Genomic DNA, 25,136 nt, shown 5'->3' with positions numbered 1-25,136 from the left:
CAGATGATGCTAAGTTTACACTTATAATTTGCCCTCGCCTAAGTACTAAGCAACATGATATTATTTGTTTTCACTTAGTTTTTGGTAATGATACAGTAAAATGGAAAATAATAATAATAAATATCGACTTAACAAAGGCAAAGAAAAGGTACGTACTTGGCCATGTTCTAGAATTACAAAGACTACTAATGCATGTGATTTTCTGTCCATTAGAATTTCCACCTAATAATTTTATACAAAAAAACCATTGACATTTCTCCATGCATTACTACATTATACATTTGGCCATGCATCCAATTTTAACCAAATAAAATAGCTGTCACTTGATAGTCAACTCGATCCATGCATTCATAAACAAATTAACCCCATTCCTTTCCATGACGTCCATAATTAATTTCATTATAAATATCCAGCCCATCATCCACACACAAATCTTACCACTTTTTATTAAACAAATCAGGAAGCTTCATACATGCTGGTTCTTTCATTTCACAAGAGAAGAACCAAAAAGCGGAAGAGTATATATGACCGATGATTAAGAATGTCGCGTACACTTACAAGCAAATACAAAAGCAAAGCAATTATTGTTTCCGCGTACGTAAATCGCTCTCAGTAATACTCCCTAATAGACCTCCCTTTCTCATTATTCCATTTCCTCTTCTTCTTGGTGCCCACCAATCTTGCCCTTAATTTTGTTTTATGCACCGTATATATTTTTTCCTGAAAAAATTAAAATATTTTCCGTCCGGCAAACAATCATCTGAATACCCCCTTTAACAAAAAAAAAAACAATCATCAAAATACCCAAAATAAAAATAAATCAATAACAAAATACGATAATTTATATCTTCAACGTATCAATCATGTTCATCTAAGATTTGTTTGAGGGACCATAAATGACATATGTATAGTCATCCACAAATATTAAATTTAAAGGCAAAATAACAACTAAATGCTACATATCAATTCTTAAGGTTCAACAATCCTTACGACACCTCAAAATTACGACCGTATGCATATAATGTCGTACTTCAAATTATGCAAAACCCAATAATGTCCCCATAATTCCATCTCAAAACTATTTTCTAGTCACTATATCTCGCCCACCATTTCTTAATTTTTGGTTTTTAAAGCACCGAAAAAAGGCCGCAAGCTTCCCTTTGAAAGAAAAATAAATAAAAAGCGGCGTGTAATTTGGTTAGTTAGGAGGAAATAAAACCAAAGAGGGCACATGAGAAAACCGTGTGTCGCGTCCGAAATCACGGGGCCTTTCATATCCAGCCATGCATTAGTTTGCAACATGCTTTTACGCGGTTAGCCCGCCACCAACCCAAGCCCATTCTCGTCATTTCCCCAACCCCCCTTCCTCCATTCCCATTCCCTCACACCTCGCGCTCATATGGAGACGACCGCAGAGGAAACCCAGGCCCGCTAATCCCTCGCCGCCACGTGGACAGCCCACCGCTGATCAGCCTGTCTACTCCACTCGATCACTTTAAATACGAGTCCTGGTCAGTTATCTCTCCCCACAATTCATCTGTAACTCTCCAGGCGAGAAGAGAGACTAGTACTCTTCTTCTTCGATCACTACTACTGTTTCATTTCCCTCGCTTCTCATCTTCTCCTTGGCTCTTCTCCGGTACACCAGCTCGGTTTCCGGTCGTCGGTGATGGGTTTTACGTGGCATTTCTGTGCCGTCGTTCTCGCTCTTGCTCTCGTTGCACTTGTCAATGGTGAAGACCCTTACAGGTTCTTCGAGTGGAATGTGACCTACGGCGATATATACCCTCTCGGCATCAAACAAAGGGTTCGTGTTCGACTATCATTTTGATCGTTCGTCTTGTGTGATGTCTGGACTGAAATGTTGATGGGATTCATGGTTTGCTTTTGCAGGGTATTCTGATCAATGGGCAGTTTCCCGGGCCGGAAATCTACTCCGTCACCAATGACAACCTCATTATCAACGTTCACAACAGCCTGCCGGAGCCTTTCCTCATTACATGGTCCGTTTTTTTTTTTCTCGTTTTCTTTTCCGATCACCATTTTCGTTACCTTCTTTTTATTACAAGAAATGATTCCTTAGTTAAACAAAGAATGACATGCATCTGTTTGAAAAATAAAATAAGGATTTTTATGTTAATTAACTCTTCATTTGAAGATAAATTTCTAACGATTTGCATATTGCTTTACAAGGCAAAACACTGTGTACATGCATTTCTTACTGCGTGATTTATTTCCTAAATATATGCCTTTAGAATTATTTCCATAATAATACGTGAAATGTGACTAGATTTTTGGTGGTTATTAATATAATGATTTGTTACATTCCAATTTGGACGGCTTTCCAATTATAACAGGTTGCCTTCATATTTAGTCTGATTCAAGACAGCTCATACATATATAAGCAACAAAATATAGACATAAAATTCTTACATGTGGATTAATGGTCGACTAGATGTGAGGTTTGTTGCCGAATAGTTTGGTGTCAAAACGAAGAATTTGTCACACGTTCATTTTGTTTCATCTAGATTCGTATGACCAATTCAGCAGAAGAAGTAACTAATTTTCATCGAAAATTTGCATCAATTGCAAAGAAGAAAGTTGCTTTAGTTATTTCCAAATTTGTCCAATTTCTTGACATGGTCAAGTCCGAAGTCTCAAGCTCATTACACCTTGGATACAACTCCTTTTTGTCTGGCCTATTTTGGATCCTTTTTAATATATAGGATGTCAAATTATCATGAATCAATGTTTTGATCTAATTCCAAAGTCTCAAGCTCATTACATGCTCATTCTCTGCTATAAAATAATAATAATAATAATAATAATAATAATAATAATAATAATAATAATAATGATTAATAAAAAATGAAGAATTTTGGTCAATGGATTCTAAATGGTTTAAATTAATGCGATTATGTTGTTACATAGTGAATTCAGTTAATTTTCAGCTCTATATATGTAGGTCAGTATAAGTGTCATTCAAAATAATTTAACGAGTGTATTCGTGTTTAGTGATCTTCATGTATGTGTTAAATTTTGTTACATTTTTGATATGAAGTTAATTAAATTTGAATTTGGCGAAAACAAAACAGGAATGGGGTTCAACAGAGGAGAAATTCATACCAAGATGGAGTGTATGGGACAACATGCCCCATCCCACCAGGCAAGAACTTTACCTACACACTCCAAGTGAAGGATCAGATTGGCAGTTTCTACTACTTCCCATCTCTCGCATTTCACAAGGCTGCTGGTGGCTTTGGAGCCATTAAAATCCTCAGCAGGCCTAGAATCCCAGTCCCATTCCCGGAACCGGCTGCTGATTACTCTCTTCTAATTGGAGATTGGTACAATCTTGATCACAAGGTAACAACTTCTCTATAAGCTATCATACACTGATAAAACTGTTCAGCAACATTTTAAATCACATCTTGAATCAATAGAGTTTTGTTAAGTTGGTTTCACCCTTTGTTAGTAACCTGCATTGTAATATGATTCTCCATGTGATCCATGTAAGATTTCTTCTGTGGTTTATTAACGAGTTATTTGTTTGTTTGGAATATTGCAGAGACTACAAGCTATTCTTGATAATGGTCATCGGCTTCCTAACCCACAAGGTCTTTTAATCAATGGCCGTGGAGGCAATGATACATGGTTCACAGTTGAACAAGGTATATTTCTACACAATGTGGCTAGTTTGGGTCACAAATCACTTCATGACAGTATAGAGCAACAATGACTTTTATATAAACCTGGAAGCTCACTTCATCATTTTATTCCTGCAGGCAAAACTTACAGGCTTAGGATATCAAATGTGGGTATGCAGAACACACTGAACTTCCGGATCCAGGGTCACCAAATGAAGTTGGTTGAAGTTGAAGGAACCCACACTGTCCAGACCACCTATGATTCGCTCGATGTCCATGTTGGTCAATCATATTCTGTGCTAATCACAGCTGATCAAGCCCCTCAGGACTACTACATTGTCACCTCAACCCGTTTCACCTCCAAAGTCCTCACCTCCACCGCCGTCCTTCACTACAGCAACTCCAGGCGTCAAGTATCCGGTCCCATTCCCGGTGGACCTACCATCCAAACCGGCTGGTCTCTTAGCCAGGCTCGTACCATTAGGTTTGTGTGTTGTTCCTCCTGTTGATCTAATTTATCCAAGTAATGCTACATGTCCTATACTTGTGTCACAGAACTAAGTAGTGACATGCTACACCTTGTGATCAGAATGTTCTTTCAACCGTCATTCCCACCAAAAGTTTATAGAGCAATGCACTGGTTTTTGATTTTGTTCATAATGTTGTTCACCAATTGATCTACCCTTTTCTCTATAAATTGTGCATTTCAGGACAAACCTAACAGCCAGTGGACCTAGACCAAACCCACAAGGCTCATACCACTATGGTCTTGTAAATGTCAGCAGAACCATCAGGCTATCTAGCTCAGCTGCTCAAGTAAATGGGAAGCAGAGATATGGAGTGAACGGTGTGTCGTTCATCCCTGCTGACACACCCCTGAAGCTTGCTGACTACTTCAAGATTGATGGAGTTTTCAAAGTTGGAAGCATTCAAGATAACCCCACCGGCCAAAAGAGCTTGTACCTTGACACTGCAGTGATGGGTGCTGACTTTAGAACCTTTGTAGAGATTGTGTTTGAGAACCCTGAGAACATTGTCCAGAGTTGGCACCTTGATGGATACTACTTCTGGGTAGTTGGGTAAGCATCTCAATGATATACCATCAGCTATTTATTTTCAACAAAAACAAGAGTTCCAGTTTACGCAACCTACTTATGACCTTCACTATTACTCACATTTTTCTTGAATTTCCAGAATGGATGGTGGAAAATGGACACCAGACAGTAGAAAGGAGTACAATCTTGTGGATGCAGTTTCAAGACACACCACACAGGTCAGTTCTCCGCCTAGTTATTAAGATTCCAAGTTTTTACCGGCACATACAACAAAATTGTAGTTACACATGCAAAGTATCACTGTGTTCATCTAGTACTCATGTTTTCGAAATTCTGGTTGATGCAACAGGTGTATCCCAAGTCATGGACTGCAGTTTATGTAGCATTGGACAATGTAGGTATGTGGAACGTGAGGAGTCAGTTTTGGACACGACAATACCTTGGACAACAGTTTTACCTACGAGTGTACTCGCCGGTAGGGTCTGTTAGAGACGAGTACCCTATTCCAAAGAATGCTCTTCTTTGTGGCAGAGCTGCTGGCAGAACACGTAGATAGTTATGAACAAGCTAGCTGCTGAAGACTATCATATTCAACATTAACCATTCAAATTGAGTGTCATTCTTTTGTAAGAAACATTATAGTTCGTCAATAAGGGGAAGCAATATACAGTTAGTTCTGTGGAATGTAATTGAGCAATCAGAAGGCAAAGGTGCAGAAATTTGTTGTAAATTTTATTTATTTTCAATTAATTGAAGAATAATAGAAAGTTTAGTTGTTGAAACTAATTGTTTATTGGGACCTAACTACAAAGGTGAACTATTCATCAAAAAACCTACTGAGGTGAACTCCATGAGGACTAATAAACTGACGAATGGTATCTTTGTTTCTGTCATAAGAACAAATGTGGTTTATATTTTGTTATGTAAGTACAAAGTTATCATCCATACATAATTCAACTTGGTCGAGGCGCAGTTTTGGAGTCCGAAGTTAGTAACTGTGAGCCACTGTGAGCCTTGATAAATAAAAATGAAATATCCTGAAATTTATGAAATCAAAAATGAGCTTGCCCTCACTAATAAGAGGCAGAAATTACTTTCCCTCTGTCCTTGGAAGATAAAACTCAAGAATACTACCAAGTTCAAAGTGGGAAGTTTGATGGAAACTGATGGAATGATGAAACAGAGTTATTGATGTCACTATCTGGTTGTGATCAGTGAATGTGATACATGATCTTAATATATTTTGAAAGGCGTTGAATCGGTAAGAGTGCATCCTTGGTCCTATCATCTATTGTAACAATGCTATTCAAGAATTTTGTCAATGGTCAAACCGGCAAAAGCTAGATGATAACTAGGACAATCCTTCTACTGAACCTCTTATACTTGTAAGTGTATATTCTTACTAGGATGTGATCGGCCGCCTCAGCAGCACTATATGTAGTTCTAAGGTATTCATTCTCAATTATCAGTCCCATTAGAAGCATTCTTAGAAAACAACATATTTTTTCGATTAGTTTTTTCCCTTAATTCTTTCTCATGGCAACCAAATGGGTTCTTCCTCTAATCCTATCCTTGTTTATAGCTGCTCTTAGTTTAGCAGCAGCAGCAAAGCCAGTGTTGCCACCAGTTTTCATACTGGGTGATTCAACTGCTGATATAGGGACCAATAACTACTTGCCAGGTAGCACGGCAAGGGCAGACTTTCCCCATAATGGCATTGACTTTCCTAACTCACCAAGAGCCACTGGAAGGTTCAGCAATGGCCTCAACAGTGCTGATTTTCTAGGTTGGTACAAGTAAATTTGGAAGAGCTCACTTCCAAGTTTTAAAACCCTGTTTTGAAATGATTACATTTCTGCCTATATTGAATGTTAACATAGTGCGTCTTTTGGTGACATATATAGCCCGGCATTTTGGTTACAAGAGAAGTCCAAGGCCCTTTCTTTCTCTCAGTGCTACTTCTCTTCAAAAGAAGAAGTTCAGAGGTATTAACTTTGCTTCTGGAGGGTCTGGTCTTTTTGACTTAACTGGACAGATAGTGGTAAGCCACTTTCTTGATACAGAAGTTTTTTAGTGCATAGAATGGTTTTTCGTCATTCTGAATTTCTGATGCATGTCAATTCCGGAAACGAGATGGCTAAAGCCAATTTGATCTGAGTTTCTCATATTTTTACTTTTGATTTCAGATGAACAGGAATGTTCCATTTGGTGCCTCACTCAACAACCAAAAGAATGTAGTCCCATTAACCGAGCAGATACAGCAATTTTCATCCGTCAAGAACAGTCTCACGGCCTTAATGGGTGCAGCAGCAACTAAGAAGTTTCTTTCGAAGTCTTTGATCTTCATCAGCATTGGAAGCAATGACCTTTTCAGATATTACCATTCAAACAGTTCCACTCCCAAGGAAAAGTTCTTGTCATCTTTACTATTTGCTTATGAGAACCACTTGAAGGTGACATGCATACTTCTCTTTTATGTTATAGCTCATTGTCTAGTCTCACAGACAAACAAGTTTTGAAGGAGCAATTACGTACTGTTCTTTCATTAATCTGGACAAAATGTAGCTAGATATATATATACGTGTATGTTTTGTTGTCAGTGTTTGGTAAGAGGAGACTATCGAGTCATTGGAGTTTCATAACCTGAGGCCTGTTTTATAATGGCAGAATTTATACAACCTTGGAGCAAGAAAGTTTGGCATCATTAGCGTCGCCCCGATTGGCTGCTGTCCATCTCAAAGGATTTTCAATGCTACTGGGGGATGTTTGGAGGAGTTGAATGATCATGCAGTAGCCTTCCATTCAAAGCTGGATTCCCTCTTGTGCAAGCTCAGCACTGATTACGAAGGCTTTAAGTACTCCCTTGGAAATTCGTATGAAATGACAATGAACGTCATACAGAACCCTCTTCCATTCAGTAAGCAATTAGTACTAAAGGAAGTCATAATGCTTTACACTTTGTCATGCATGTATGCAACATGATATCAAAGAAAAATCTTGCCTTATAAATTTTAATTTGGTAACGGTTTTTCAGATTTTACACAAGTGGAAGCTGCATGTTGTGGAGCTGGGAAGCTCAATGCTGAATCCTACTGCACACCAAATGCTAATCTTTGTTCAAACCGCGACCAATACTTGTTCTGGGATGTATTCCATCCATCGCAGGCGGCTTCGAAGTTGGCAGCTGTGACCCTCTACTATGGAGGACCAGAATATGTATCCCCAATTAACTTCGCTCAGTTAGCCGAGGCTTAGGAGCAAAACTAACCATTTGTTCAAGACCAATTGTGTGTGTAGTAGCAAGTTACTAGTTTATCTTGTATGTTTCAATTCTTTGTTCTTTTATTGCAAGCTTAATTATACTGAAATTGAATCGGCATTTATACAAGCAGATATTCTTTTGGTTCTGCAAAACTCAGTGTGTACTCTGTAGCGAAGAGTTATTTATAATTGTTGATGAGCCTTAATCTATAGGTTAGCTCACCAGACTGATATTGAGGATGTCACAAGTTCAGGTTTATGACATCATGCGTTGATAAAGAAGTTTGGGGTTCACATCCAAAACCAATTGGCAATGGATAGAGTGTCCCAAACCTTTATTAACCCACAAACAGGCCTCATATTCCCGACGTGAGATTAATATCTCAACACGCCCCCGCACGTGTGACGAAGTTTCAAACCTAACACATGGACAACATTTAGAGTGACGTGGAGTTTGTGTGGTCAACACGCCCCCGCACGTGTGGCGAAGTTTCAAACCTAACACATAGACAACATTTAGAGTGACGTGGAGTTTGTGTGGTCATTGGTTTAGGGTGACGTGGAGTTCGTGTGGTCATTGGGCTTCACACGTGGACGTAAGTAACCCGCTCTGATACCATGATAAAGAAGTTTGAGGTTCATATCCAAAACCAATTGGCAATAGATAGAGTGTCCCAAACCCTTATTAACCCACAAACATGTCTCATATTCCTGATGTGGGATTAATATCTCAACATGCGGAGGATTGAAAAAATAAATAAATAGTGTTTGTACAGAAATGGAGACATGAGTGAATAGGAGGAATTAACATGATGTTTCTTTCATACGTAGGTGTTATTTATATAGGTAGTTTTATATAAGATCGTCTTACAGATTCTAACACAACTGACTCAAATATTATCGAGGTTAAATGTGGATAACCCACACCAAAACATTTTTCTAAAGGTAGTGATTGGATATCAAAACGTATCTATCTGATGTTGTCAAACCATATTTGCAACGAGGAATTGTTATTCAACTAGTGTCTTGTCTAAGTGTAAACGGTTCAAACCCACATCTACCTCCTGCATATCTTCCAGCTTATGAACAAAGTTTTAGTTCCCTATAATATTTTTAAACAAATTGTTTGACAATTGGAATTTGTTTAAAGAAATAATAGTCACACAATTATTCTTATATCATTACTCATCTTCCCTCATTGTAAATCTTACATTTGCGCGTTTCGAATGCATTTGTCAAAACACAGGATTTTCATGTGTAAACATAAATGTAAGACTGGCAAACTCACCTTTCTGAAAAAAATGTCAACTGGGACCTAACTACAAAGGTGAAACAGAGAAATAATGAAAAATTGAACCGGCCATTGGTTCCATTGTTTCTGTCGAAAAAAAATAATGTTAATTATGTATGTATTTACAAAGTGATCACCAATAGACAGTACAGATTTGATTCTTGACCGTCCTATTTTCAGTAGCGACTCAGGGTTGCATTCATCGAATACCTTGCGAGTTAATCCTGATCGAATCATGGTTACTATTTCTTACTCCTAATTTCAGTAGCAAATAATATGGTGAATAATTGGAGAGTGCTCAATCCGGCAATAGAATATCACTAGGCCAATCCGCCTGGTGAACCTTTTATATTTGTATGTGTATATTCTTGCTGCAAATGACAGCCTAACCAGGACTATATATACTTCTAAACCATCCGTTCTTTTCCTTATCAATCCAACAAGAACTGAATCTTTCTTGCAACATACACCCTCGTTTGTTGGAGACTAACAGTTTTTCTTTTTTTTTTTTGTATTTATTTGTTCTTTTAACCCATATCTGTTGATTTTCTCTTCTCATGGAGAACAAATGGATTCTTCCTCTAGCCCTATCCTTGTTTATAGCTGTTCTTAGCTTGGCAGCAGCAGCTAAGCCAGTACTGCCACCAGTCTTCATACTTGGTGATTCAACTGCAGATGTTGGTACTAATAATTTCTTGCCGGGCAGTATGGCAAGAGCTGACTTTCCCCACAATGGCATTGACTTTCCTCGCACTCCGAAACCCACCGGAAGGTTCAGCAATGGCCTTAACAGTGCTGATTTTCTTGGTTAGTCGATATACTACTTAGTACTTACTCCCTCAGTTTCTCATTCATAAGAAAAAAATGTGAGAAAGCTCAGGGCTTGACACTTAACATTGTATTGCTTCTTTTGGTGATACAGCCCAGCATTTTGGTTACAAGAGAAGTCCAAGCCCCTTTCTTTCTTTCAAAAGTACTTCTCTTCAAAAGAAGAAGTTTAATGGTATCAACTTTGCTTCTGGAGGGTCTGGTCTTCTTGACCTAACTGGACAGACAATGGTAAGTCACTTTCTTGGTGAACAAGTTACTTCAAGTCAAAGATGGCTCTTTGTCAATCTGAATATCTGATGTCTAATCCGAAAAAGAAGATACATGGGTATGACAGTGATTTATTTTTCCTCTTCTTCATTTCTTATTTCAGCTGACGTTGATGAAGTTTGGAACTGGAAATGTTCCATTTAGTGCCTCATTCAAAGACCAGAAGAATGTGATCTCATTAACAGAACAGATACAACAATTTTCATCTGTCAAAAACAATCTTACGGCCTTGATGGGTGCAGTGGCAACTGAGAAGTTTCTTAAAGAGTCTTTGATCTTCATCAGCATCGGCAGCAATGACCTTTTCGCATACTACCATTCAAAGAGTTCCATTCCGAAGGAAAAGTTCTTGTGCTCTTTAGAACTCGCTTATGAGAACCACTTGAAGGTGACATACTTTGTTTTCATGTTAAGCACAATATATATTGGCTTCTGTTATTGTGTATTTTCATTCATCACGTAGATAATTCAACTTGACACGTATATGACAAAATTTGGAGGAGTAATGATCTCCTTTGTGAAAATGGCAGACTCTATACAATCTTGGAGCAAGGAAGTTTGGCATCATCAGCGTTGCTCCAATTGGGTGCTGTCCATCTCAGAGGATTTTCAATGCTACTGGGGGATGTTTGGAGGAGTTGAATGAGTATGCAGTAACCTTCCACTCGAAGCTGGACGCCCTCTTGTGCAAGCTCAGCACCAAATACGAAGGCTTTAAGTATTCCCTTGGAAATTCATATGAAATGACAATGAATGTCATACAGAACCCTCTTCCATTCAGTAAGCAATTAGTAGTTTTAATGCTTTACACTTTGTCATGCATGTGTGTAACTTGATACAAAGAAAAATCTTGCCTTCTAAATTCTAATTTGGTATCGGTTTTTCAGATTTTACACAAGTGGAAGCTGCATGTTGTGGAGCTGGGAAGCTCAATGCTGAATCCTACTGCACACCAAATGCTAATCTTTGTCCAAACCGTGACCAATACTTGTTCTGGGATCTATTTCATCCATCACAGGCGGCTTCGAAGTTGGCAGCTGTGACCCTCTACTTTGGAGGACCAGAATATGTATCCCCAATTAACTTCGCTCAGTTAGCCGAGGCCTAGAGAAAAGCTTAGTTATTTGGTCATGCAGTACTGTCAATTTTATCTGCAGTGGCAAACTGTTTTCACTCTGCGTTTTAATTCGTCTTTCTTTTATTTTAAGCATGCATTGGAGATTTAGTTCGTAATAATTAATAAATGCAAGAAGAAGTTGATTCTGATTTTGCAAAGTTCAATTTGTAATGAAGAGTTCATGTTGAATATTAGCAAAAACTGAATTTCTAGAAAAATTTGAGATGTTTATAGATAGGGAGTCTCTCCTATATAACTTTCTCTATGGAAAAGGGAGTAAAGAGGAATGACTAATATCTCTGGCAAAGGTTAGAATCAGATACGTTTGGTGATCATGAAGTCCAAAACCAGTGGAGGCTTGTGACCCAAGCTTAACATAGTCTTATCTTGAAAAATGCCATAGGATCAGCTCGCCGAAACATGTTTAGGGAAAGCTCAGGAGGATTAATATGCATAGACTGAGTAGGATGCATGGTGACTTACCAGAGACACAATTCCTATCATTCTTCCGGCACAAGTAACCACTGCAACTCCCTTCGCATTTTCCACTACTTCCATGCTTACTTCCACAATCCCCAGCTTCACTATGCACCACATAGTCCCATTAGGCAAACCCGAATTCAAAGCCTTAGACTTGAGACTTTCGAACGAAACACTGATTGACCACACAACCTTGCAGCAATCAATGACCTCATCAATTTCACAGCCACACCATCAACATCTTTCACAGCGAAAACCCAGATAGCTTGACCGAAACCCCCAATTTGGGATCAAAGGTGAGATCTTTCTGGGTGCAGACCACTTGGGCCCTCACTAATTGGGTATAGGGTTTGGGGAGGAGGGAGGGAGGCATGTATATGGACAATGGACAATGGACTTGGAACACAGGACTTGGAAAGTTGGACACGTATATACGAGGATGGGGACACAGGACTACCAAAATTGGCTGGTGTTCTAAAACTCCATTTTTTTGCTTAGTGACATGTTTATTTTTCCGTTGAGTTTTGGATCCCACATCGCAAAATAAGTTAGCGTAAGATGTGTTTATATCCGATCGCTAATCACAAAAGCATCGAACATCCGAACTTCAATTTTTTTTTTTATGACAGTATAAACCAAATGAAATTCCTTTCCTACCGCAAGAATTAAGTTTTATAGAAAAGAATGTTGAATTTTCATTGCTGTGATATCTTGGACCTAACTACGAATCAGATGAAGAAGAAAGTTAAACCCCATGAGGACAAATAAACCGGCCACTTGTCTGCTTGCTTCTGTCAGATTTGATCTGTAATTGTGAATGAATGTCGCTCGATCGCTCTAACAAAGCGCGGTGAACCAGTAGGACTGGACCCTAGTTTGTGGCCTGTAAATTTTTAGCTCACTAACACTGGTTGAGAAAGCTAATGTGATTAATGAAAGGTAATTGTGTGGTCAATGGCATGGTCAGTCCGGCCATATACATCAGAGACTAGGCCAATTTGCCTACTGAGTAATCAACCCCTTGTATATGTCTCTAAGTAAATTCTTGGAATCAAGTGACTAGAACTATATGAAATTCTAAAACCTACATGCATATAAATCCCCATTACAAGTATATCTATCATGCAAAACACATATCTTTGGTACTAACTTTTTCACTATTTTTCTCTCATGGCAAACAAATGGGGTTTCCCTTTAGTTCTTCTATCCTTGGTTATAGCTGTTCTTAATTTAGCAGAAGCAGCCGTGCCAGCAATCTTCATCCTAGGTGACTCCACTGCTGATGTTGGAACCAATAACTTCTTGCCAGGTAGCATGGCCAGGGCTGATTTTCCCTACAATGGAATCGACTTTCCTAACTCAACACCCACCGGAAGGTTCAGCAATGGCCTTAACACAGCTGATTTTCTTGGTTAGTTGAAACTATTACATTTCTGGCTTATTTATGGATATTTAGCAGCATTGCTGCATCTTTGAACTAGCTTAACATATTGACTTGTGATGAAATGTAGCCAAGCTATTCGGTTTCGAGAAAAGTCCAAAGCCCTTTCTTTCCCTCAACTCTACTTCACTTCTCAAGTGGTTTGGAGGATTCAGCTTTGCTTCTGGAGGGTCTGGCCTTTTTGATACCACTGGACAAAGAATGACGAAAAGTTGTATTCCATTAGCAGAGCAGATACAACAATTTTCTTCTGTAAGGAGCAATTTAACTGCCTTAATGGGCCCTGTAGCAACTGAGACATATATTTCGAAGTCTTTGTTCTTCATCAGCATTGGTAGCAATGACATATTCGAATACTACGGCTCAAACAGTTCAATTCCTAAGGAACAGTTCTTGTCCTCTTTAGTAGTAGCTTATGAGAATCACTTGAAGGTAACATACTTTTCTCTATGTTTCTTGTTTCTTAGAAATAAATGTTCAATAACTATATTCGGGGCTGGTTTGGCAGTTGGCACTGCTTCTGGAACTTGCAAATGCACTTTCAAATAATGAAAAATGCTTGACTGATCTCTGGAACAAAAAAATAAGTTAAAACTGCTTTCAGGGTTATAGAATCATTTTTAGGTGCTTTTTGAGGAATCACCTGACATGAAGCACTTCCAACTGCTTCCTGCAGTTGGTTTTTTAACTGAAAAGGCTTATGAGCTACTAACAGAAGCAATTCTTCGTCATTTGTACAAAATGGGATAATGATTTCTGGGAAACTGTGAATCTAGCTGAGACATTAAGCCTAGAATCCATCTAACCATTGGTCCAGATTCACAATCTTATGTTGTTAGACTGACTAGTTTAGAAGTCTTATAGTTTAGCTACGCGCTGAATTAATATTGCAGACTTTACTCAATCTTGGAGCAAGGAAGTTAGGAATTATAAGCATCGCCCCGATTGGCTGCTGCCCAGCTCAGAGATTATTTAATGCCACTGGTGGCTGTATAGAGGAGCTGAATGATCATGCAAAAGCTTTCCATTCAAAGCTGGATGTGCTCATGAACAAGCTCAGCGCAGAATTTCAGGGCTTGAAGTACTCGCTTGGAAATGCATTTGAAATGACTATAAATGTCATACAGAACCCTCTTGCATTCAGTAAGCAATTTTTTCTTGTCAATGGTGTTAATACAGTTAAACATGAGCAAAAGAATAACGGAGAAGTTTTAATGTACTAATTACCTTATAACTCTACTTTTGATCCTTCAGATTTTACACAAGTGGAAGCTGCATGTTGTGGAACTGGGAAGCTCAATGCTGAAAACTTCTGTAAACCAGATGCAAATCTCTGTTCGAATCGCGATCAATACTTGTTCTGGGATCAAGTTCATCCAACACAGGCTGCTTATAAATTGGCTGCTGTAACCCTCTATGGGGGCGGACCACAATTTGTAACCCCAATTAATTTTGCTCAGTTGGCTAAGGTTTAATTAACAGAAAAAGATTGCCTTCTGGACAATGATCAATTGTATCTCAAGAAACAAACATATTCTTGCTTCTACCCTTTAAATATCTGCTCTTTGTTAAACACTTAAATGTAAGGCTGAATTAAGGGGGGGAAAAAAACCATCTCAAATTGAATGGACTTTTATGCGAACAGCTTTTAATTCTATGTTTCTGAAGAGTTCAGTTCTGTATGTATAAAGAAATTATCATGCATATCACTATATCAGCACAACCCCAATATTTAGCTTAACCTAATAAGGCACCACGGATCATAGATTCTTGAAACAAAAGAGCAAGAAAAACTGAACTGTATAGTACTAAAGAGATTAAGAAGATCAAGGCAAAGTTTGCACCCAAGGCCTAGAAATTTTCAAAGTATTCTACACATTAGCCTGATGGGGTGTGAGAATTGTGCTTTGTTTCTTAGTTAATCCATTCTGTTTCTTTTTTTTCTTTTTCTTTTTTCATTCTGTGTTTCTTCCTGTTCCTTCAAAATAAGATTTCCTGTATAGATGATGTCAAAATGAACATCTAGCACTAGGTATCACATATCGGTTTACAAAGATGATATAGTTATTGGAATCTGATGAGTTTTATTTTATAAAAGCTAGCCAAAATCCTTGCAAACACATCCAATGATCCAATAATGGTTTCAGATATCAGGAGGCCGAGCAGACAATTTATCTCATTCATTAATTCTACATTTTTCCACAATAAATTTCCACTACATATCTGTGTATATACGGCATTGTTGCAGGATGTTGCTGCTGTTGATCACATGGTGAAGTCTACGTGATCAACAACATTGAACTGTGTGTCATATATGAGGTTTTTCAAGTAACTGTTTCATCTTTTGAATTAGTCCCTTTCAGAAACTCATCTCTTTCTCTCTGCATCCTTAACCAATGATCTGGCTCCTCAAATAGCCTAAGTATCTGTTTAAACAATTTGTCACAAAAGTTTCAGGGAACACATTTGCACACTTAGAAGGAAACAAAATCGTGATTTATAATCTCAAAGTAGCATGCATATTAAGTTTTGGATTTACCGTTTTCATGGTTGGTCTTCTAGAAGATGAATGCATAAGGCAGAGGCGTGCAGCTATCATCATTACTTCCATCTCTTCCTTGTTATACTCCTCAGACAAGTAAGGATCAATTAGACGTTCGCATATGCCACAGCTCAGTAGGGACCTTGCCTGCACATCAATAAGCAAAGACTACAGCAGCTTCAGGTGAACAGGCCAATTTTCAGAAAGGTAGTTATAAAGCTCAACAGTTTCTTCCATTACCCAAAGTACTAAGCTCTCTCGAATCTCCTGGTCGGTTTGAATAGCCTCTTTCCCAGTAATGAGTTCTAAAAGCACCACCCCATATGAGTACACATCTATCTTCTCATCAACCTTGCCATACATCATGTACTCTGGGGCTAAGTATCCAAACGTCCCAACAACATCACATGGCACGTCTGCATGCTGAGATTGACGAAGTACCATTGCTGCTCCAAAATCGGACAACTGAGGATCAAAATCAAATGTAACAGCACGTATCAGTATCTCATATAAAGAAAGTAAAATAAATATATGTTGGAAGGTTTTAGGAATTCAAGGTATTATTCTAGAACTCACTATTGGTTCGCAATCATGGGAGAGGAGAATGTTAGAAGACTTGACATCCCTATGAATGATGGGAGGGTTGTGAGAATGATGAAGGTACTCTAAAGCTTTTGCTACACCAAGTGCAACTTTCATCCTCTCACTCCACCTTAGTTGTCTCAAATTCCTCCTCAAGCTTCCATGTAAAAGATCATACACAATCGCAAGCATCTCTCCACTATCACAGAACCCAATTATCTGAATTATGTTCTTGTGATTCATACTAGACAGAAAATCTACTTCGCGGAAAAGATCATTGACTGAATGGTGTGTGGTTTTGAGGACTTTCACAGCTGCACCTCTACCATCTTCAAGAGTGGCTCGATACACCTTGCTATGTCCACCTTCTCCAATCACCATGTCAGGGCTGAAATTGTTAGTTGCATACCGAAGCTCTTGGGAGGCGAAATGCCTGCTGGAACCTTCTGCTTCCAGTAGTGCCAATCTATGAAACAGTTTTTGAGCCACAAAATCAGAAACCTCCACTGTTTTATGTGCAGAAGAGAGTGCCCTTCTAGTAAATCGCCGCATTGATGATACAGGAGGAGCAGATGGTATTGTCAATGACTTATGCAATTTCCGGGATGTATTTGACTGATTATAACAGGTGTACCCTGAAGAAAATGACTGCGAAGATTGCAAGGGCCGGGCTATCTTTACAGAACCTTGTTGGCAAGTTCCCTCCCTCTGAAACAAAATTCTTCCAACACTATTCATAACCAGAAGTGTGCACGAAGGAGGTAATCCTTTCAGGCAAGCACTGATAGCTGAAACATTGAGCCTGCATAGTATTTTGCAATTAACACACATGGAGAAAGAGAGAGAGAGAGAGAGAGAGAGAGAGAGAGAGAGAGAGAGAGAGAGAGAGAGAGAGAGAGAGAGAGAGAGTAGTAGTAGTAGTACGTAGAGTAGTAGAGTAGTAGAGTAGTAGAGTAGTAGAGTAGTACGTACGTACGTAGTAGTACGTACGTACGTAGTAGTAAGGTAAGTAACGAACGTAAGTAGTGTAAAGTTTAGTAGGTAGAGTAGTAAGGTAGTAACGTAAGTACGTTTAACGTAACGTAAGTAAGTTAACGTAGGGTAAACGTTTAGTAGGGTAATTTAGGTAGTACGGATAGAGANANAGNGANAGNAGNGAGAGAGAGAGAGAGAGAGAGATTTTAGTAATTTCTTTACCCTGAAGAGCTGCAACCAAGTGTGAGGATTGTAGCATAGCTGACTCTAACTTGGTAAGTTAATTCAGAAATGTATGAATCTCCTATGCAGACCTTTACTTGAAAATCTACCTGCACACAATAACCATAAGCTCCATACTAAATATTTCACAGCAAGGAGAATTAAAAGATTCTACCTTCTTGGACTTGCAGATATCTTCATGAATGTGGAAAGTGTTTGGATCAAATGTATCATCTGTTTCTTCCACATGAATAGCTATCACATTGTCTTCTGGTTTAACAACAGAAGTGAGCAATCCAAGCAGCATTTCTCTACTGCAGGTATCTGAATTTAGGCCAGCGATAATAGTCCTCTTGTTCTTCACTGTCTTGCAGCGGCACGATAGCATTTGGGGTTCAACTGTTTGACTTTGAACCATCTCATACAAACTTGCACTTGGGGCTGCAGCACCAATTCACTGAAAAACTGAAAAACATTGTTCTTCTCTTTCCTTTCTGGTCTGGAATGGCCTTAAACTCATTTGTTGGGTATCATCGATTTGTACATATTGTTGTTTTGTTTTCAGGAGTGGCGGTAGCTGATGGGTTTAAGAATGGACCAGAAGTTGGTAAGAGATGATGGCTAATATAACTCTTTCCAAAGAGTATAGCAACTATTTCAGCCAAAATTTAAGAGAGGAAAGTGGGATAGTTAGGCATGCCTTTTATATCAGCATCATTTGTTTGAACAATTCGATTGCATCAGTTAATATGAGATTCAATGGCCGTGATTATCTGGTGTTGCATAAATGAATGTCCAGAAATGACAAAATTACGAAGGACCGAATATAGCACTAAACAGATTTATATAGCTTTTATCAGAAGAGGCTGATCCAGATTCATGCCCAAGAGCAGAAATTCTGAAATTTTCCATCTTTCCACCATTTATGGTCTCTCGAAGAACTCGTTCCATGGTGAATTGGCCATCTGAGGTACTAGTAGTGCTAATAGCTCACCCTACCTTATCATGCTGATAGAGAAATCACAAGTGTTGTGGCTACACATGATGACGGCAGAGACTAGACAGACAGCTGCTAATGGTTTTCCAGTTTTCACTTTTGTCATGTAATTTCAAGGAATATAAACCCATAGTTCAAAGTTTGCAATAATGCTTTGTTAGAGCATCTCCAACAGCTTCCCAATTTTTCTTGAAATTTTCAATTTTAAGAAATATAGAGCTATTTTTAGGTCAAATAACTTCCCCATCCCATTCCCCAAAATAGGGATGAAGAAGAAAAAAAAGTCTTCATTCCCCAAATTTGCAGCAAAGCCTTCCTTCCCTAAAATTAAATTATTCACATGCTCCAACGAATTTAAGACAACAATAAAATATTTTATTTGGTAGTTTATTGTTACAATGAAATATATAATGTTTTTTTTGTTATAATTAATGATGATATATTATATTTTATTGTTGTATTAAATGCTGAAATCTCCAAAATAGAAAAGTTGCTGGATTTTGATCATAATTTTTTTAGAGATTTTAGCTTTTGCTTCCCCATTTTAGAGAAATTTTAGGGAAGCTGTTGAAGATGCTCTTAATCTCCACAATGAACCATAGGGACTGACAGTTGCAAACACTGAACTAGAAGCTATTAACTTAACTTGCCACGATTACTCGACAGGATGAAACTACAAATCAGACTAAACTGGAAATTGAAGACGCAATTTGACCTATCAACTGCTTCAGTGATAAGCAGACATCTCAGTGTCAGTATGGACTTTGATAATTAAAAAATAAAAACACCAGCTTCGCTACTTTTATGCAATGAAAAACACAAATCATAAAAACAAAGCAAACCAATGCTTTTAATTTTTAATCGAGCAACCTTAAGCTCTCATTGAGCAGAAGTAACTAAGAATACCAGAATTTATTGATCACTAGGGCTGGTGAAGTTGGCCAAGCCAAACAGGTACTTCTATATTGCTGCAACTTGTGAAGGGGATATTGAAGTATGAACTTCCTCAGAATTTTTTTTTTTAAAACCTTCATAGTCAAACGGTCAAACCTCACATGAATGAACTTCAGAAATTCAAGATTGCCGCAACCACTTGTTCAGTTTGTCTGATCTGCAACCCCAACAGAAAACCATCACCTACATTACTAAGCCAAAGTCACCATTTTAAAATGGTGAGCTGCGGAACTAGGATAAAAATGAAGGATGAAGAGTGACACTACTCAGCACACAAGTGAAACATGTTATATTCACTCAAAGTCACCATTTTATTGACTGTTTATCAAAACCATGTAAAATGTGAACCACGCTTACAGAACTCCATGAAAAAATTCTGGACGCTAGGTTGTTAAATCCAGAAAGCAAAAAAAACTTTTAAACAATGCCTTGTTTTGGAAAATCATGAACTTTAGAAAACAAGTTTGGAGTCTTGAAACTTGGTGGTTCAAATCTGAAGTTAGTATAGGCATAATAGCACATAAACAATTATTCCAAAACACTCTGTACCAACGCTAGAAGATAAAAGACTGCATTGCTTTATAAAACAGACATAGCATATACAATAGGGTAGAAACCATATATGCATATAAAATTACAAATGCAAGCGTGCCCACATGATGGGATCAACAAAATAAGCTCAGGAGAAGCCTACCCGCCATTGGATAGTGGACATTGTCAGCGATCACTCAGTAGCAACCTGAATATGTGGAAGTAGAGAGTATCAGGCTTTGTGTACAAAGAGATATATTCCTTTTAGATTTGGGATATTGATGCACCAAACTATAAACAAGTTTCTTGTGTAAGAAAGAGACGAGCTAATTCTAACATAATATAAAAATTAAGAAATAACAATAACAATAACAATAACAAACTATATTGGTGAAAGTGAGACACTATGACAATTGAGACATACCTGATTTAGCGGATTATCAGGAGATTTCTTCCACAGCTTCCATATCATGTCCTTGTATTGATTGTGAGTAAGTCCTGGTTTCTCCGCCTTCAACCTGGGAAGCTCAGCTTCTTCAAATGCCTGAAATGTTTACAACAATTCGTCACATTAACAAGTCATCAGCACAGAAGAAACTAATATATTTGTAAGAAATATAGTTTCTAGCAAAAGCCACATATCTGTACTTTATAAGCAATTTCAACTATACTGAACTTGCCAATTTCTAAAACATAAGAATCAGTGGTTTAATGCTTTAATACAAGCAACAGCAGCAGTAATGACAAATAAACAAAGAACTTTAGTCTACAAATGAGAACTCGATTCCTACTACAAGTGTGAATAAAACATATCCTGTACCACCAGATTAGCCTAAACTATGTTCTTCATGAGAAAAACATTGTTTAATATGAATTCCATAAAATTTGAACAAGGATGTGTATATTGAGGTGCAAAATCTGTTCACAGCCTTGACCAAGGTTCAAAAAAATCCATAAAATTACATTTAGCAAAGATATATGCGCCAACGAAACAAGCAAGCTGTACACTCTCTCACAGCCCCACACCAACTTCTCCAAAGGTGTTGTAACTATTCCATTGTTCAATTCAGTTACTTAATGATGCCTAAAATTTCACCACTCATAGTCTTAAGTCCTAAGCATCAATACCCCTGAACCACATAAGCATCAATACCCCTGAACCACATAAGCATCAATAAGGCTACCAAAACTATACAGAATCAATAAAATCAATGCAATCCAATCGATACATAACCATCAATTCCCCAAAAATTAGGGAAAATTTTGATGTGAAAACGCACCTTAAACGAAGCCTTGAGTCTCTTCTCAGGGTGGCGATCCACCGGCAAGGACTCCGCCACCGTCATCTGAGCAATCGCGTCCTCCACCGACCTGGCCTCAATAACCGAATCATCACGATTCGTGTTCGACACCAGCACCATTCTCTCGTACTCCTCCTCCGCCGCCGTACGCGTCTGCTTCTTCTTCGACTCCTCCGACTTCTTCTCCATCGCCGCCGCCTCCTCCTCCCGGCGCTTCCTCAGCTCGGCCTCCGTCACCTTCGGCACAGGGATCGCGACGCGGCTGACCTTCTTGTCAGGCTTCTTCACCATCTTCTCGAGCTCCTTCTCCTCCAGCTCGGCCAATCGGCGCGCCTCGGCCTTGCGAGCGGCGGCCTCGGCCTTCTTCTCGGCTTCCTCCTCCTTCTTCTTGGCGGCGCGTGATTTGCTGCCCTCGGCTTCGCGCCAGTACTGCTCCTCTTTCTGGCGAGCCTCGCTTTCTTTCCGCTCGGATTCGGTGGCGCTCCGCCGTGCCCTAGCGGCCTCCGCCTTGCTGTTCACACCCATCTTCTTCGGCGGCATCTTCGGGTTTCGGTTCGAGCGACGACGGTGGTGCTATTCTCCGTTTCTCTCTGTCTGTGTGCTTTTTTTCAACAAGGAAAGGATGTGAGTCCAGCAATTCGTTATTCTAAAAAGAAAAAAGAAAAGAAATAAAGGCGGTTACGGTTCTCAGTTACCTTGCTTGTACGCACCGTTTTAGACTCGGGGAAAACCTAGATCATCTGTGTTTTAGAACCCAACGTCTCATTCGGTTCTTTAAATGGTTTAAAATCGACATATATTCAGTTTTTGGCGGTTACATTTTAATTTAAATGGTCGTTAAAGTTACAGATGTTCATTTTGTCAATTTTCTCTATTAAAATACTGACGTAGCCGTTAAAAACATTGCAAATTTAACGGCCACATCAGCAATCTAACCGAGAAAATTGACAAAATGACCATTTAGAAAATAAATCATAAGTTTAAGAATCATTTAGGTTAAAATGAAATTTAAAAGAAAAAAAAAGGAAACCACAATGATTGCAGTCTAATTGAGAAAATTGACGGAATTATCATTTAGAAGGAAAATCATGATTTTAAGGACCATATATGAAACTACAATGAACATATGTCAACTTCAAACCACGAAGAGTAAAAAACTATATAATATTTAATCCTAAATAAAATAAATAAATACGGTAATAAAACACAACAAAAATATTTACGCGGAAAACGTCAAGTACAATACCTTAAATCTAAGCCACTATGACTTTTTATTGGTAACCAATGTTACTATCTCGATCTGGTATATATATACATGTCGTTAATTACACCGGCACTATATACTACCCACCCAAACATTTATATAGAAACAGACTTAAGTATGATCAATTTAAACGTCTCAGATTAAAATCAGTTTAAAACACCCTCTAGAAAACCTAGAGGACCTGTGAAACTAGAGGCTAGATTTTTTTTTTTTTTGGAGGAAATAACTACAATAAAACAGAGTAACAAAGCAAGAAGCCAAGAAGAGACATGGTTCATGATCAATGATCAAGAGCCCTGATGGGGGATCTGAAACAGTGAGCTCTCCTGCCTTGAGGCCATGGCTGCAAGCCTGCAACGAGATAAAACTAGAGCTTAGGTTGCTGCGTAGGTTTTTCACTTCTGAGAATTTGTAAGTGCACAAGATCGTTAGTACTTGTTTGTGTGTGACATATGATGCCAATTAATTAAGCAAGATCACGGAGTCCTAAATTAATGTTGAATCAAATCACGTCCATAGTGTTAGTACCCTCGTGCTTATATATGAATTAATCAAAAAATTATATTATGCTACATGGTTCTTAGGATTTAGGATCATTTGGTGCTCTAGGTTATTTCCTTAATTCACACTATTGAATTCCCTAGTGTGATCCTTTATTATGCCTTCACGAGCCACCCAAATTATTCAGTCATATGCTTAATAATAATAATATTAATAGTAATGTTCATTCCATCACGCAAAGTGGGCTTTATCCATCCAGCCAAATAAACGAACCCGACCCGCCGCCCTATTGTCTGCAACCTACATGTCGGGTCAATACGGCGTCGTTACTCTGCCTTCCCCACCAACTCTGCCTACGTGGGTCCTAAATAGCATATGACCCCTCGGTCAAAAGCTGTCACCAACTATTTTCATGGACATTTTTACCCACGTGATTTGGTATGGAGATCGACCCATTCAAGAAAGGACACGTGTCTGGTACATGCTATTCCAGGCTAGGGTGCCGTGCCGTTTGTCTACGTTAACGAAAAACGATTACCGACCAGAATCACTGTACCAGTAGTTTACGTCTGAAACACACAATGTAGCCAGGCTCAGAGAAATTATGGCGAACAAGCTCTGGCGAGTCCTTGGTCTGAATCTCAAATTCAGACCTGTTTTAGGGTAAAAGAATATCTTCACTTGAATTCTTGAATTACAAAAAACATTTTACTTTTAACCATTTGGAGTTATTATCTCCCATGACTCGAATATTGTGGCACAATTGTGTTAATATTATTTCATGCGTATACTAATTTCAAACACGAAGTATTACAAATAGCTCATGCTGCTCAGGCTTTCCTAGATGATCTGAGTTCTGTTTATAAGGCCAGAAGAACTGGCAATTAATTAGCATTTAATTTCCTTTTTCCTTTTTGTTATGCCCTTTTTGGCACCCCTTGTAACCAAAAAAAAATTACAAATAGTCATTTCTATGTTTGTTATTTTGGTCAACATCTTCGTTTTCACCTTAGGTATATGATTTTTTTCTTTTTAAGTCTTTATCTTTAAAAAGAAATAAGTATCTATATTGATATTAAAATGAGAGAGTTTGTTACTAAATAAAAAAAATAAAAAAAGATTGGCGTCTTTTTGAGCTGCTTATGAATGAGGAGATGCTCCTATTTGTTTGCTAGGAAAAGGCTTTCTGTGGGTACCATAATTGTGTGCTAGGTGATTGGAAGTTAAAAGATGATTATTAGTAGTAAACGCGAAATTTTTTAGTTAATTAAAAGCTCGCTCTCCAACAAGCTTATCATAGACTTATAATGAGTTTGTTTTGCTTAGAGCATAGTTTTTTAGGTTTTCTTGTTACCTATCTCGTTGTAAATATATCTACCCTAGCCATTGACAGTGGCGGACGCAGAAAGTCACGTAAGTGGGGGCAAAAAATTTGAGGCTAAGCAACATATAGAAACAGCTCACTGTTCATTTCCTCTTCCTCTCTGATCTTCATTTTTGTAGCTCTTCAGCTAGTTAATCAATATATTATTATGGAATATATTGAAGTTTTTTTCACTAATCATATGAAATCCTAATCAGACACTATAAAATTACAGGCTTTCCACATCAAACATTTAATATAAACACATCTAAACAGACTCATTGTTCCTTTTATTCTATAAAAGGATTCCAAATTCACCATTCATTAATCTTTCATTGAAATGAAAACCCAGATAAGGGAAAAAAAACATGAAAATTGATCACCCAATTATGCAAGAATTTAGGATTTAGGGTTCGAAGTGGGACTCTACTTATTAATTTTAGGCTCAATCCTTATCTAAACACCCAATTTTAGGCCCTTTTGGTGTCATCTACTAATCCCATATATATATATA

General features: G+C 38.2%; 6 protein-coding genes across 6 annotated transcripts; 4 read left to right on the top strand and 2 right to left on the bottom strand.

Moving 5' to 3' along the window:
• Window positions 1–1,527: 1,527 nt before the first annotated feature.
• On the top strand, window positions 1,528–5,481 carry LOC101292171 (L-ascorbate oxidase homolog). Its single transcript, XM_004289988.1, has 8 exons — window positions 1,528–1,807; window positions 1,894–2,003; window positions 3,096–3,366; window positions 3,569–3,671; window positions 3,786–4,131; window positions 4,358–4,726; window positions 4,842–4,920; window positions 5,052–5,481. Exons 1-8 carry the CDS (start codon window positions 1,670–1,672, stop codon window positions 5,256–5,258), a joined length of 1,623 nt encoding a protein of 540 aa, XP_004290036.1. The 5' UTR covers window positions 1,528–1,669; the 3' UTR covers window positions 5,259–5,481.
• Window positions 5,482–6,238: 757 nt separating this feature from the next.
• LOC101299352 (GDSL esterase/lipase At5g55050-like) lies at window positions 6,239–7,957 on the top strand. Its single transcript, XM_004292227.1, has 5 exons — window positions 6,239–6,488; window positions 6,607–6,737; window positions 6,916–7,155; window positions 7,370–7,619; window positions 7,737–7,957. Exons 1-5 carry the CDS (start codon window positions 6,239–6,241, stop codon window positions 7,955–7,957), a joined length of 1,092 nt encoding a protein of 363 aa, XP_004292275.1.
• Window positions 7,958–9,811: 1,854 nt separating this feature from the next.
• On the top strand, window positions 9,812–11,460 carry LOC101299059 (GDSL esterase/lipase At5g33370-like). Its single transcript, XM_004292226.1, has 5 exons — window positions 9,812–10,061; window positions 10,177–10,313; window positions 10,456–10,740; window positions 10,883–11,132; window positions 11,240–11,460. Exons 1-5 carry the CDS (start codon window positions 9,812–9,814, stop codon window positions 11,458–11,460), a joined length of 1,143 nt encoding a protein of 380 aa, XP_004292274.1.
• A 1,659-nt stretch (window positions 11,461–13,119) lies between these two features.
• LOC101298770 (GDSL esterase/lipase At5g55050-like) lies at window positions 13,120–14,865 on the top strand. The gene is made up of 4 exons (XM_004292225.1): window positions 13,120–13,360; window positions 13,461–13,822; window positions 14,284–14,533; window positions 14,645–14,865. Exons 1-4 carry the CDS (start codon window positions 13,120–13,122, stop codon window positions 14,863–14,865), a joined length of 1,074 nt encoding a protein of 357 aa, XP_004292273.1.
• Window positions 14,866–15,499: 634 nt separating this feature from the next.
• On the bottom strand, window positions 15,500–18,129 carry LOC101298487 (receptor-like cytosolic serine/threonine-protein kinase RBK1-like). The gene is made up of 6 exons (XM_004292224.1): window positions 17,887–18,129; window positions 17,712–17,821; window positions 16,509–17,316; window positions 16,173–16,397; window positions 15,930–16,079; window positions 15,500–15,816 (listed from the first exon to the last, which is right to left on the bottom strand). The coding sequence occupies exons 1-6, from the start codon at window positions 18,127–18,129 to the stop codon at window positions 15,715–15,717; spliced, it is 1,638 nt and encodes a 545-aa protein (XP_004292272.1). The 3' UTR covers window positions 15,500–15,714.
• Window positions 18,130–19,339: 1,210 nt separating this feature from the next.
• On the bottom strand, window positions 19,340–22,096 carry LOC101291879 (coiled-coil domain-containing protein 124-A-like). Its single transcript, XM_004289987.1, has 4 exons — window positions 21,474–22,096; window positions 20,618–20,737; window positions 20,357–20,401; window positions 19,340–19,819 (listed from the first exon to the last, which is right to left on the bottom strand). Exons 1-3 carry the CDS (start codon window positions 22,032–22,034, stop codon window positions 20,387–20,389), a joined length of 696 nt encoding a protein of 231 aa, XP_004290035.1. The 5' UTR covers window positions 22,035–22,096; the 3' UTR covers window positions 19,340–19,819; window positions 20,357–20,386.
• Window positions 22,097–25,136: the final 3,040 nt, after the last annotated feature.

This window comes from Fragaria vesca, linkage group LG2 (genome assembly GCF_000184155.1).
Source record: "Fragaria vesca subsp. vesca linkage group LG2, FraVesHawaii_1.0, whole genome shotgun sequence".
NCBI classification, from domain to species: Eukaryota; Viridiplantae; Streptophyta; class Magnoliopsida; order Rosales; family Rosaceae; genus Fragaria; species Fragaria vesca.
Note: the sequence above shows the minus strand (reverse complement) of the source record. Positions and strands in the feature narration are given on the sequence as shown.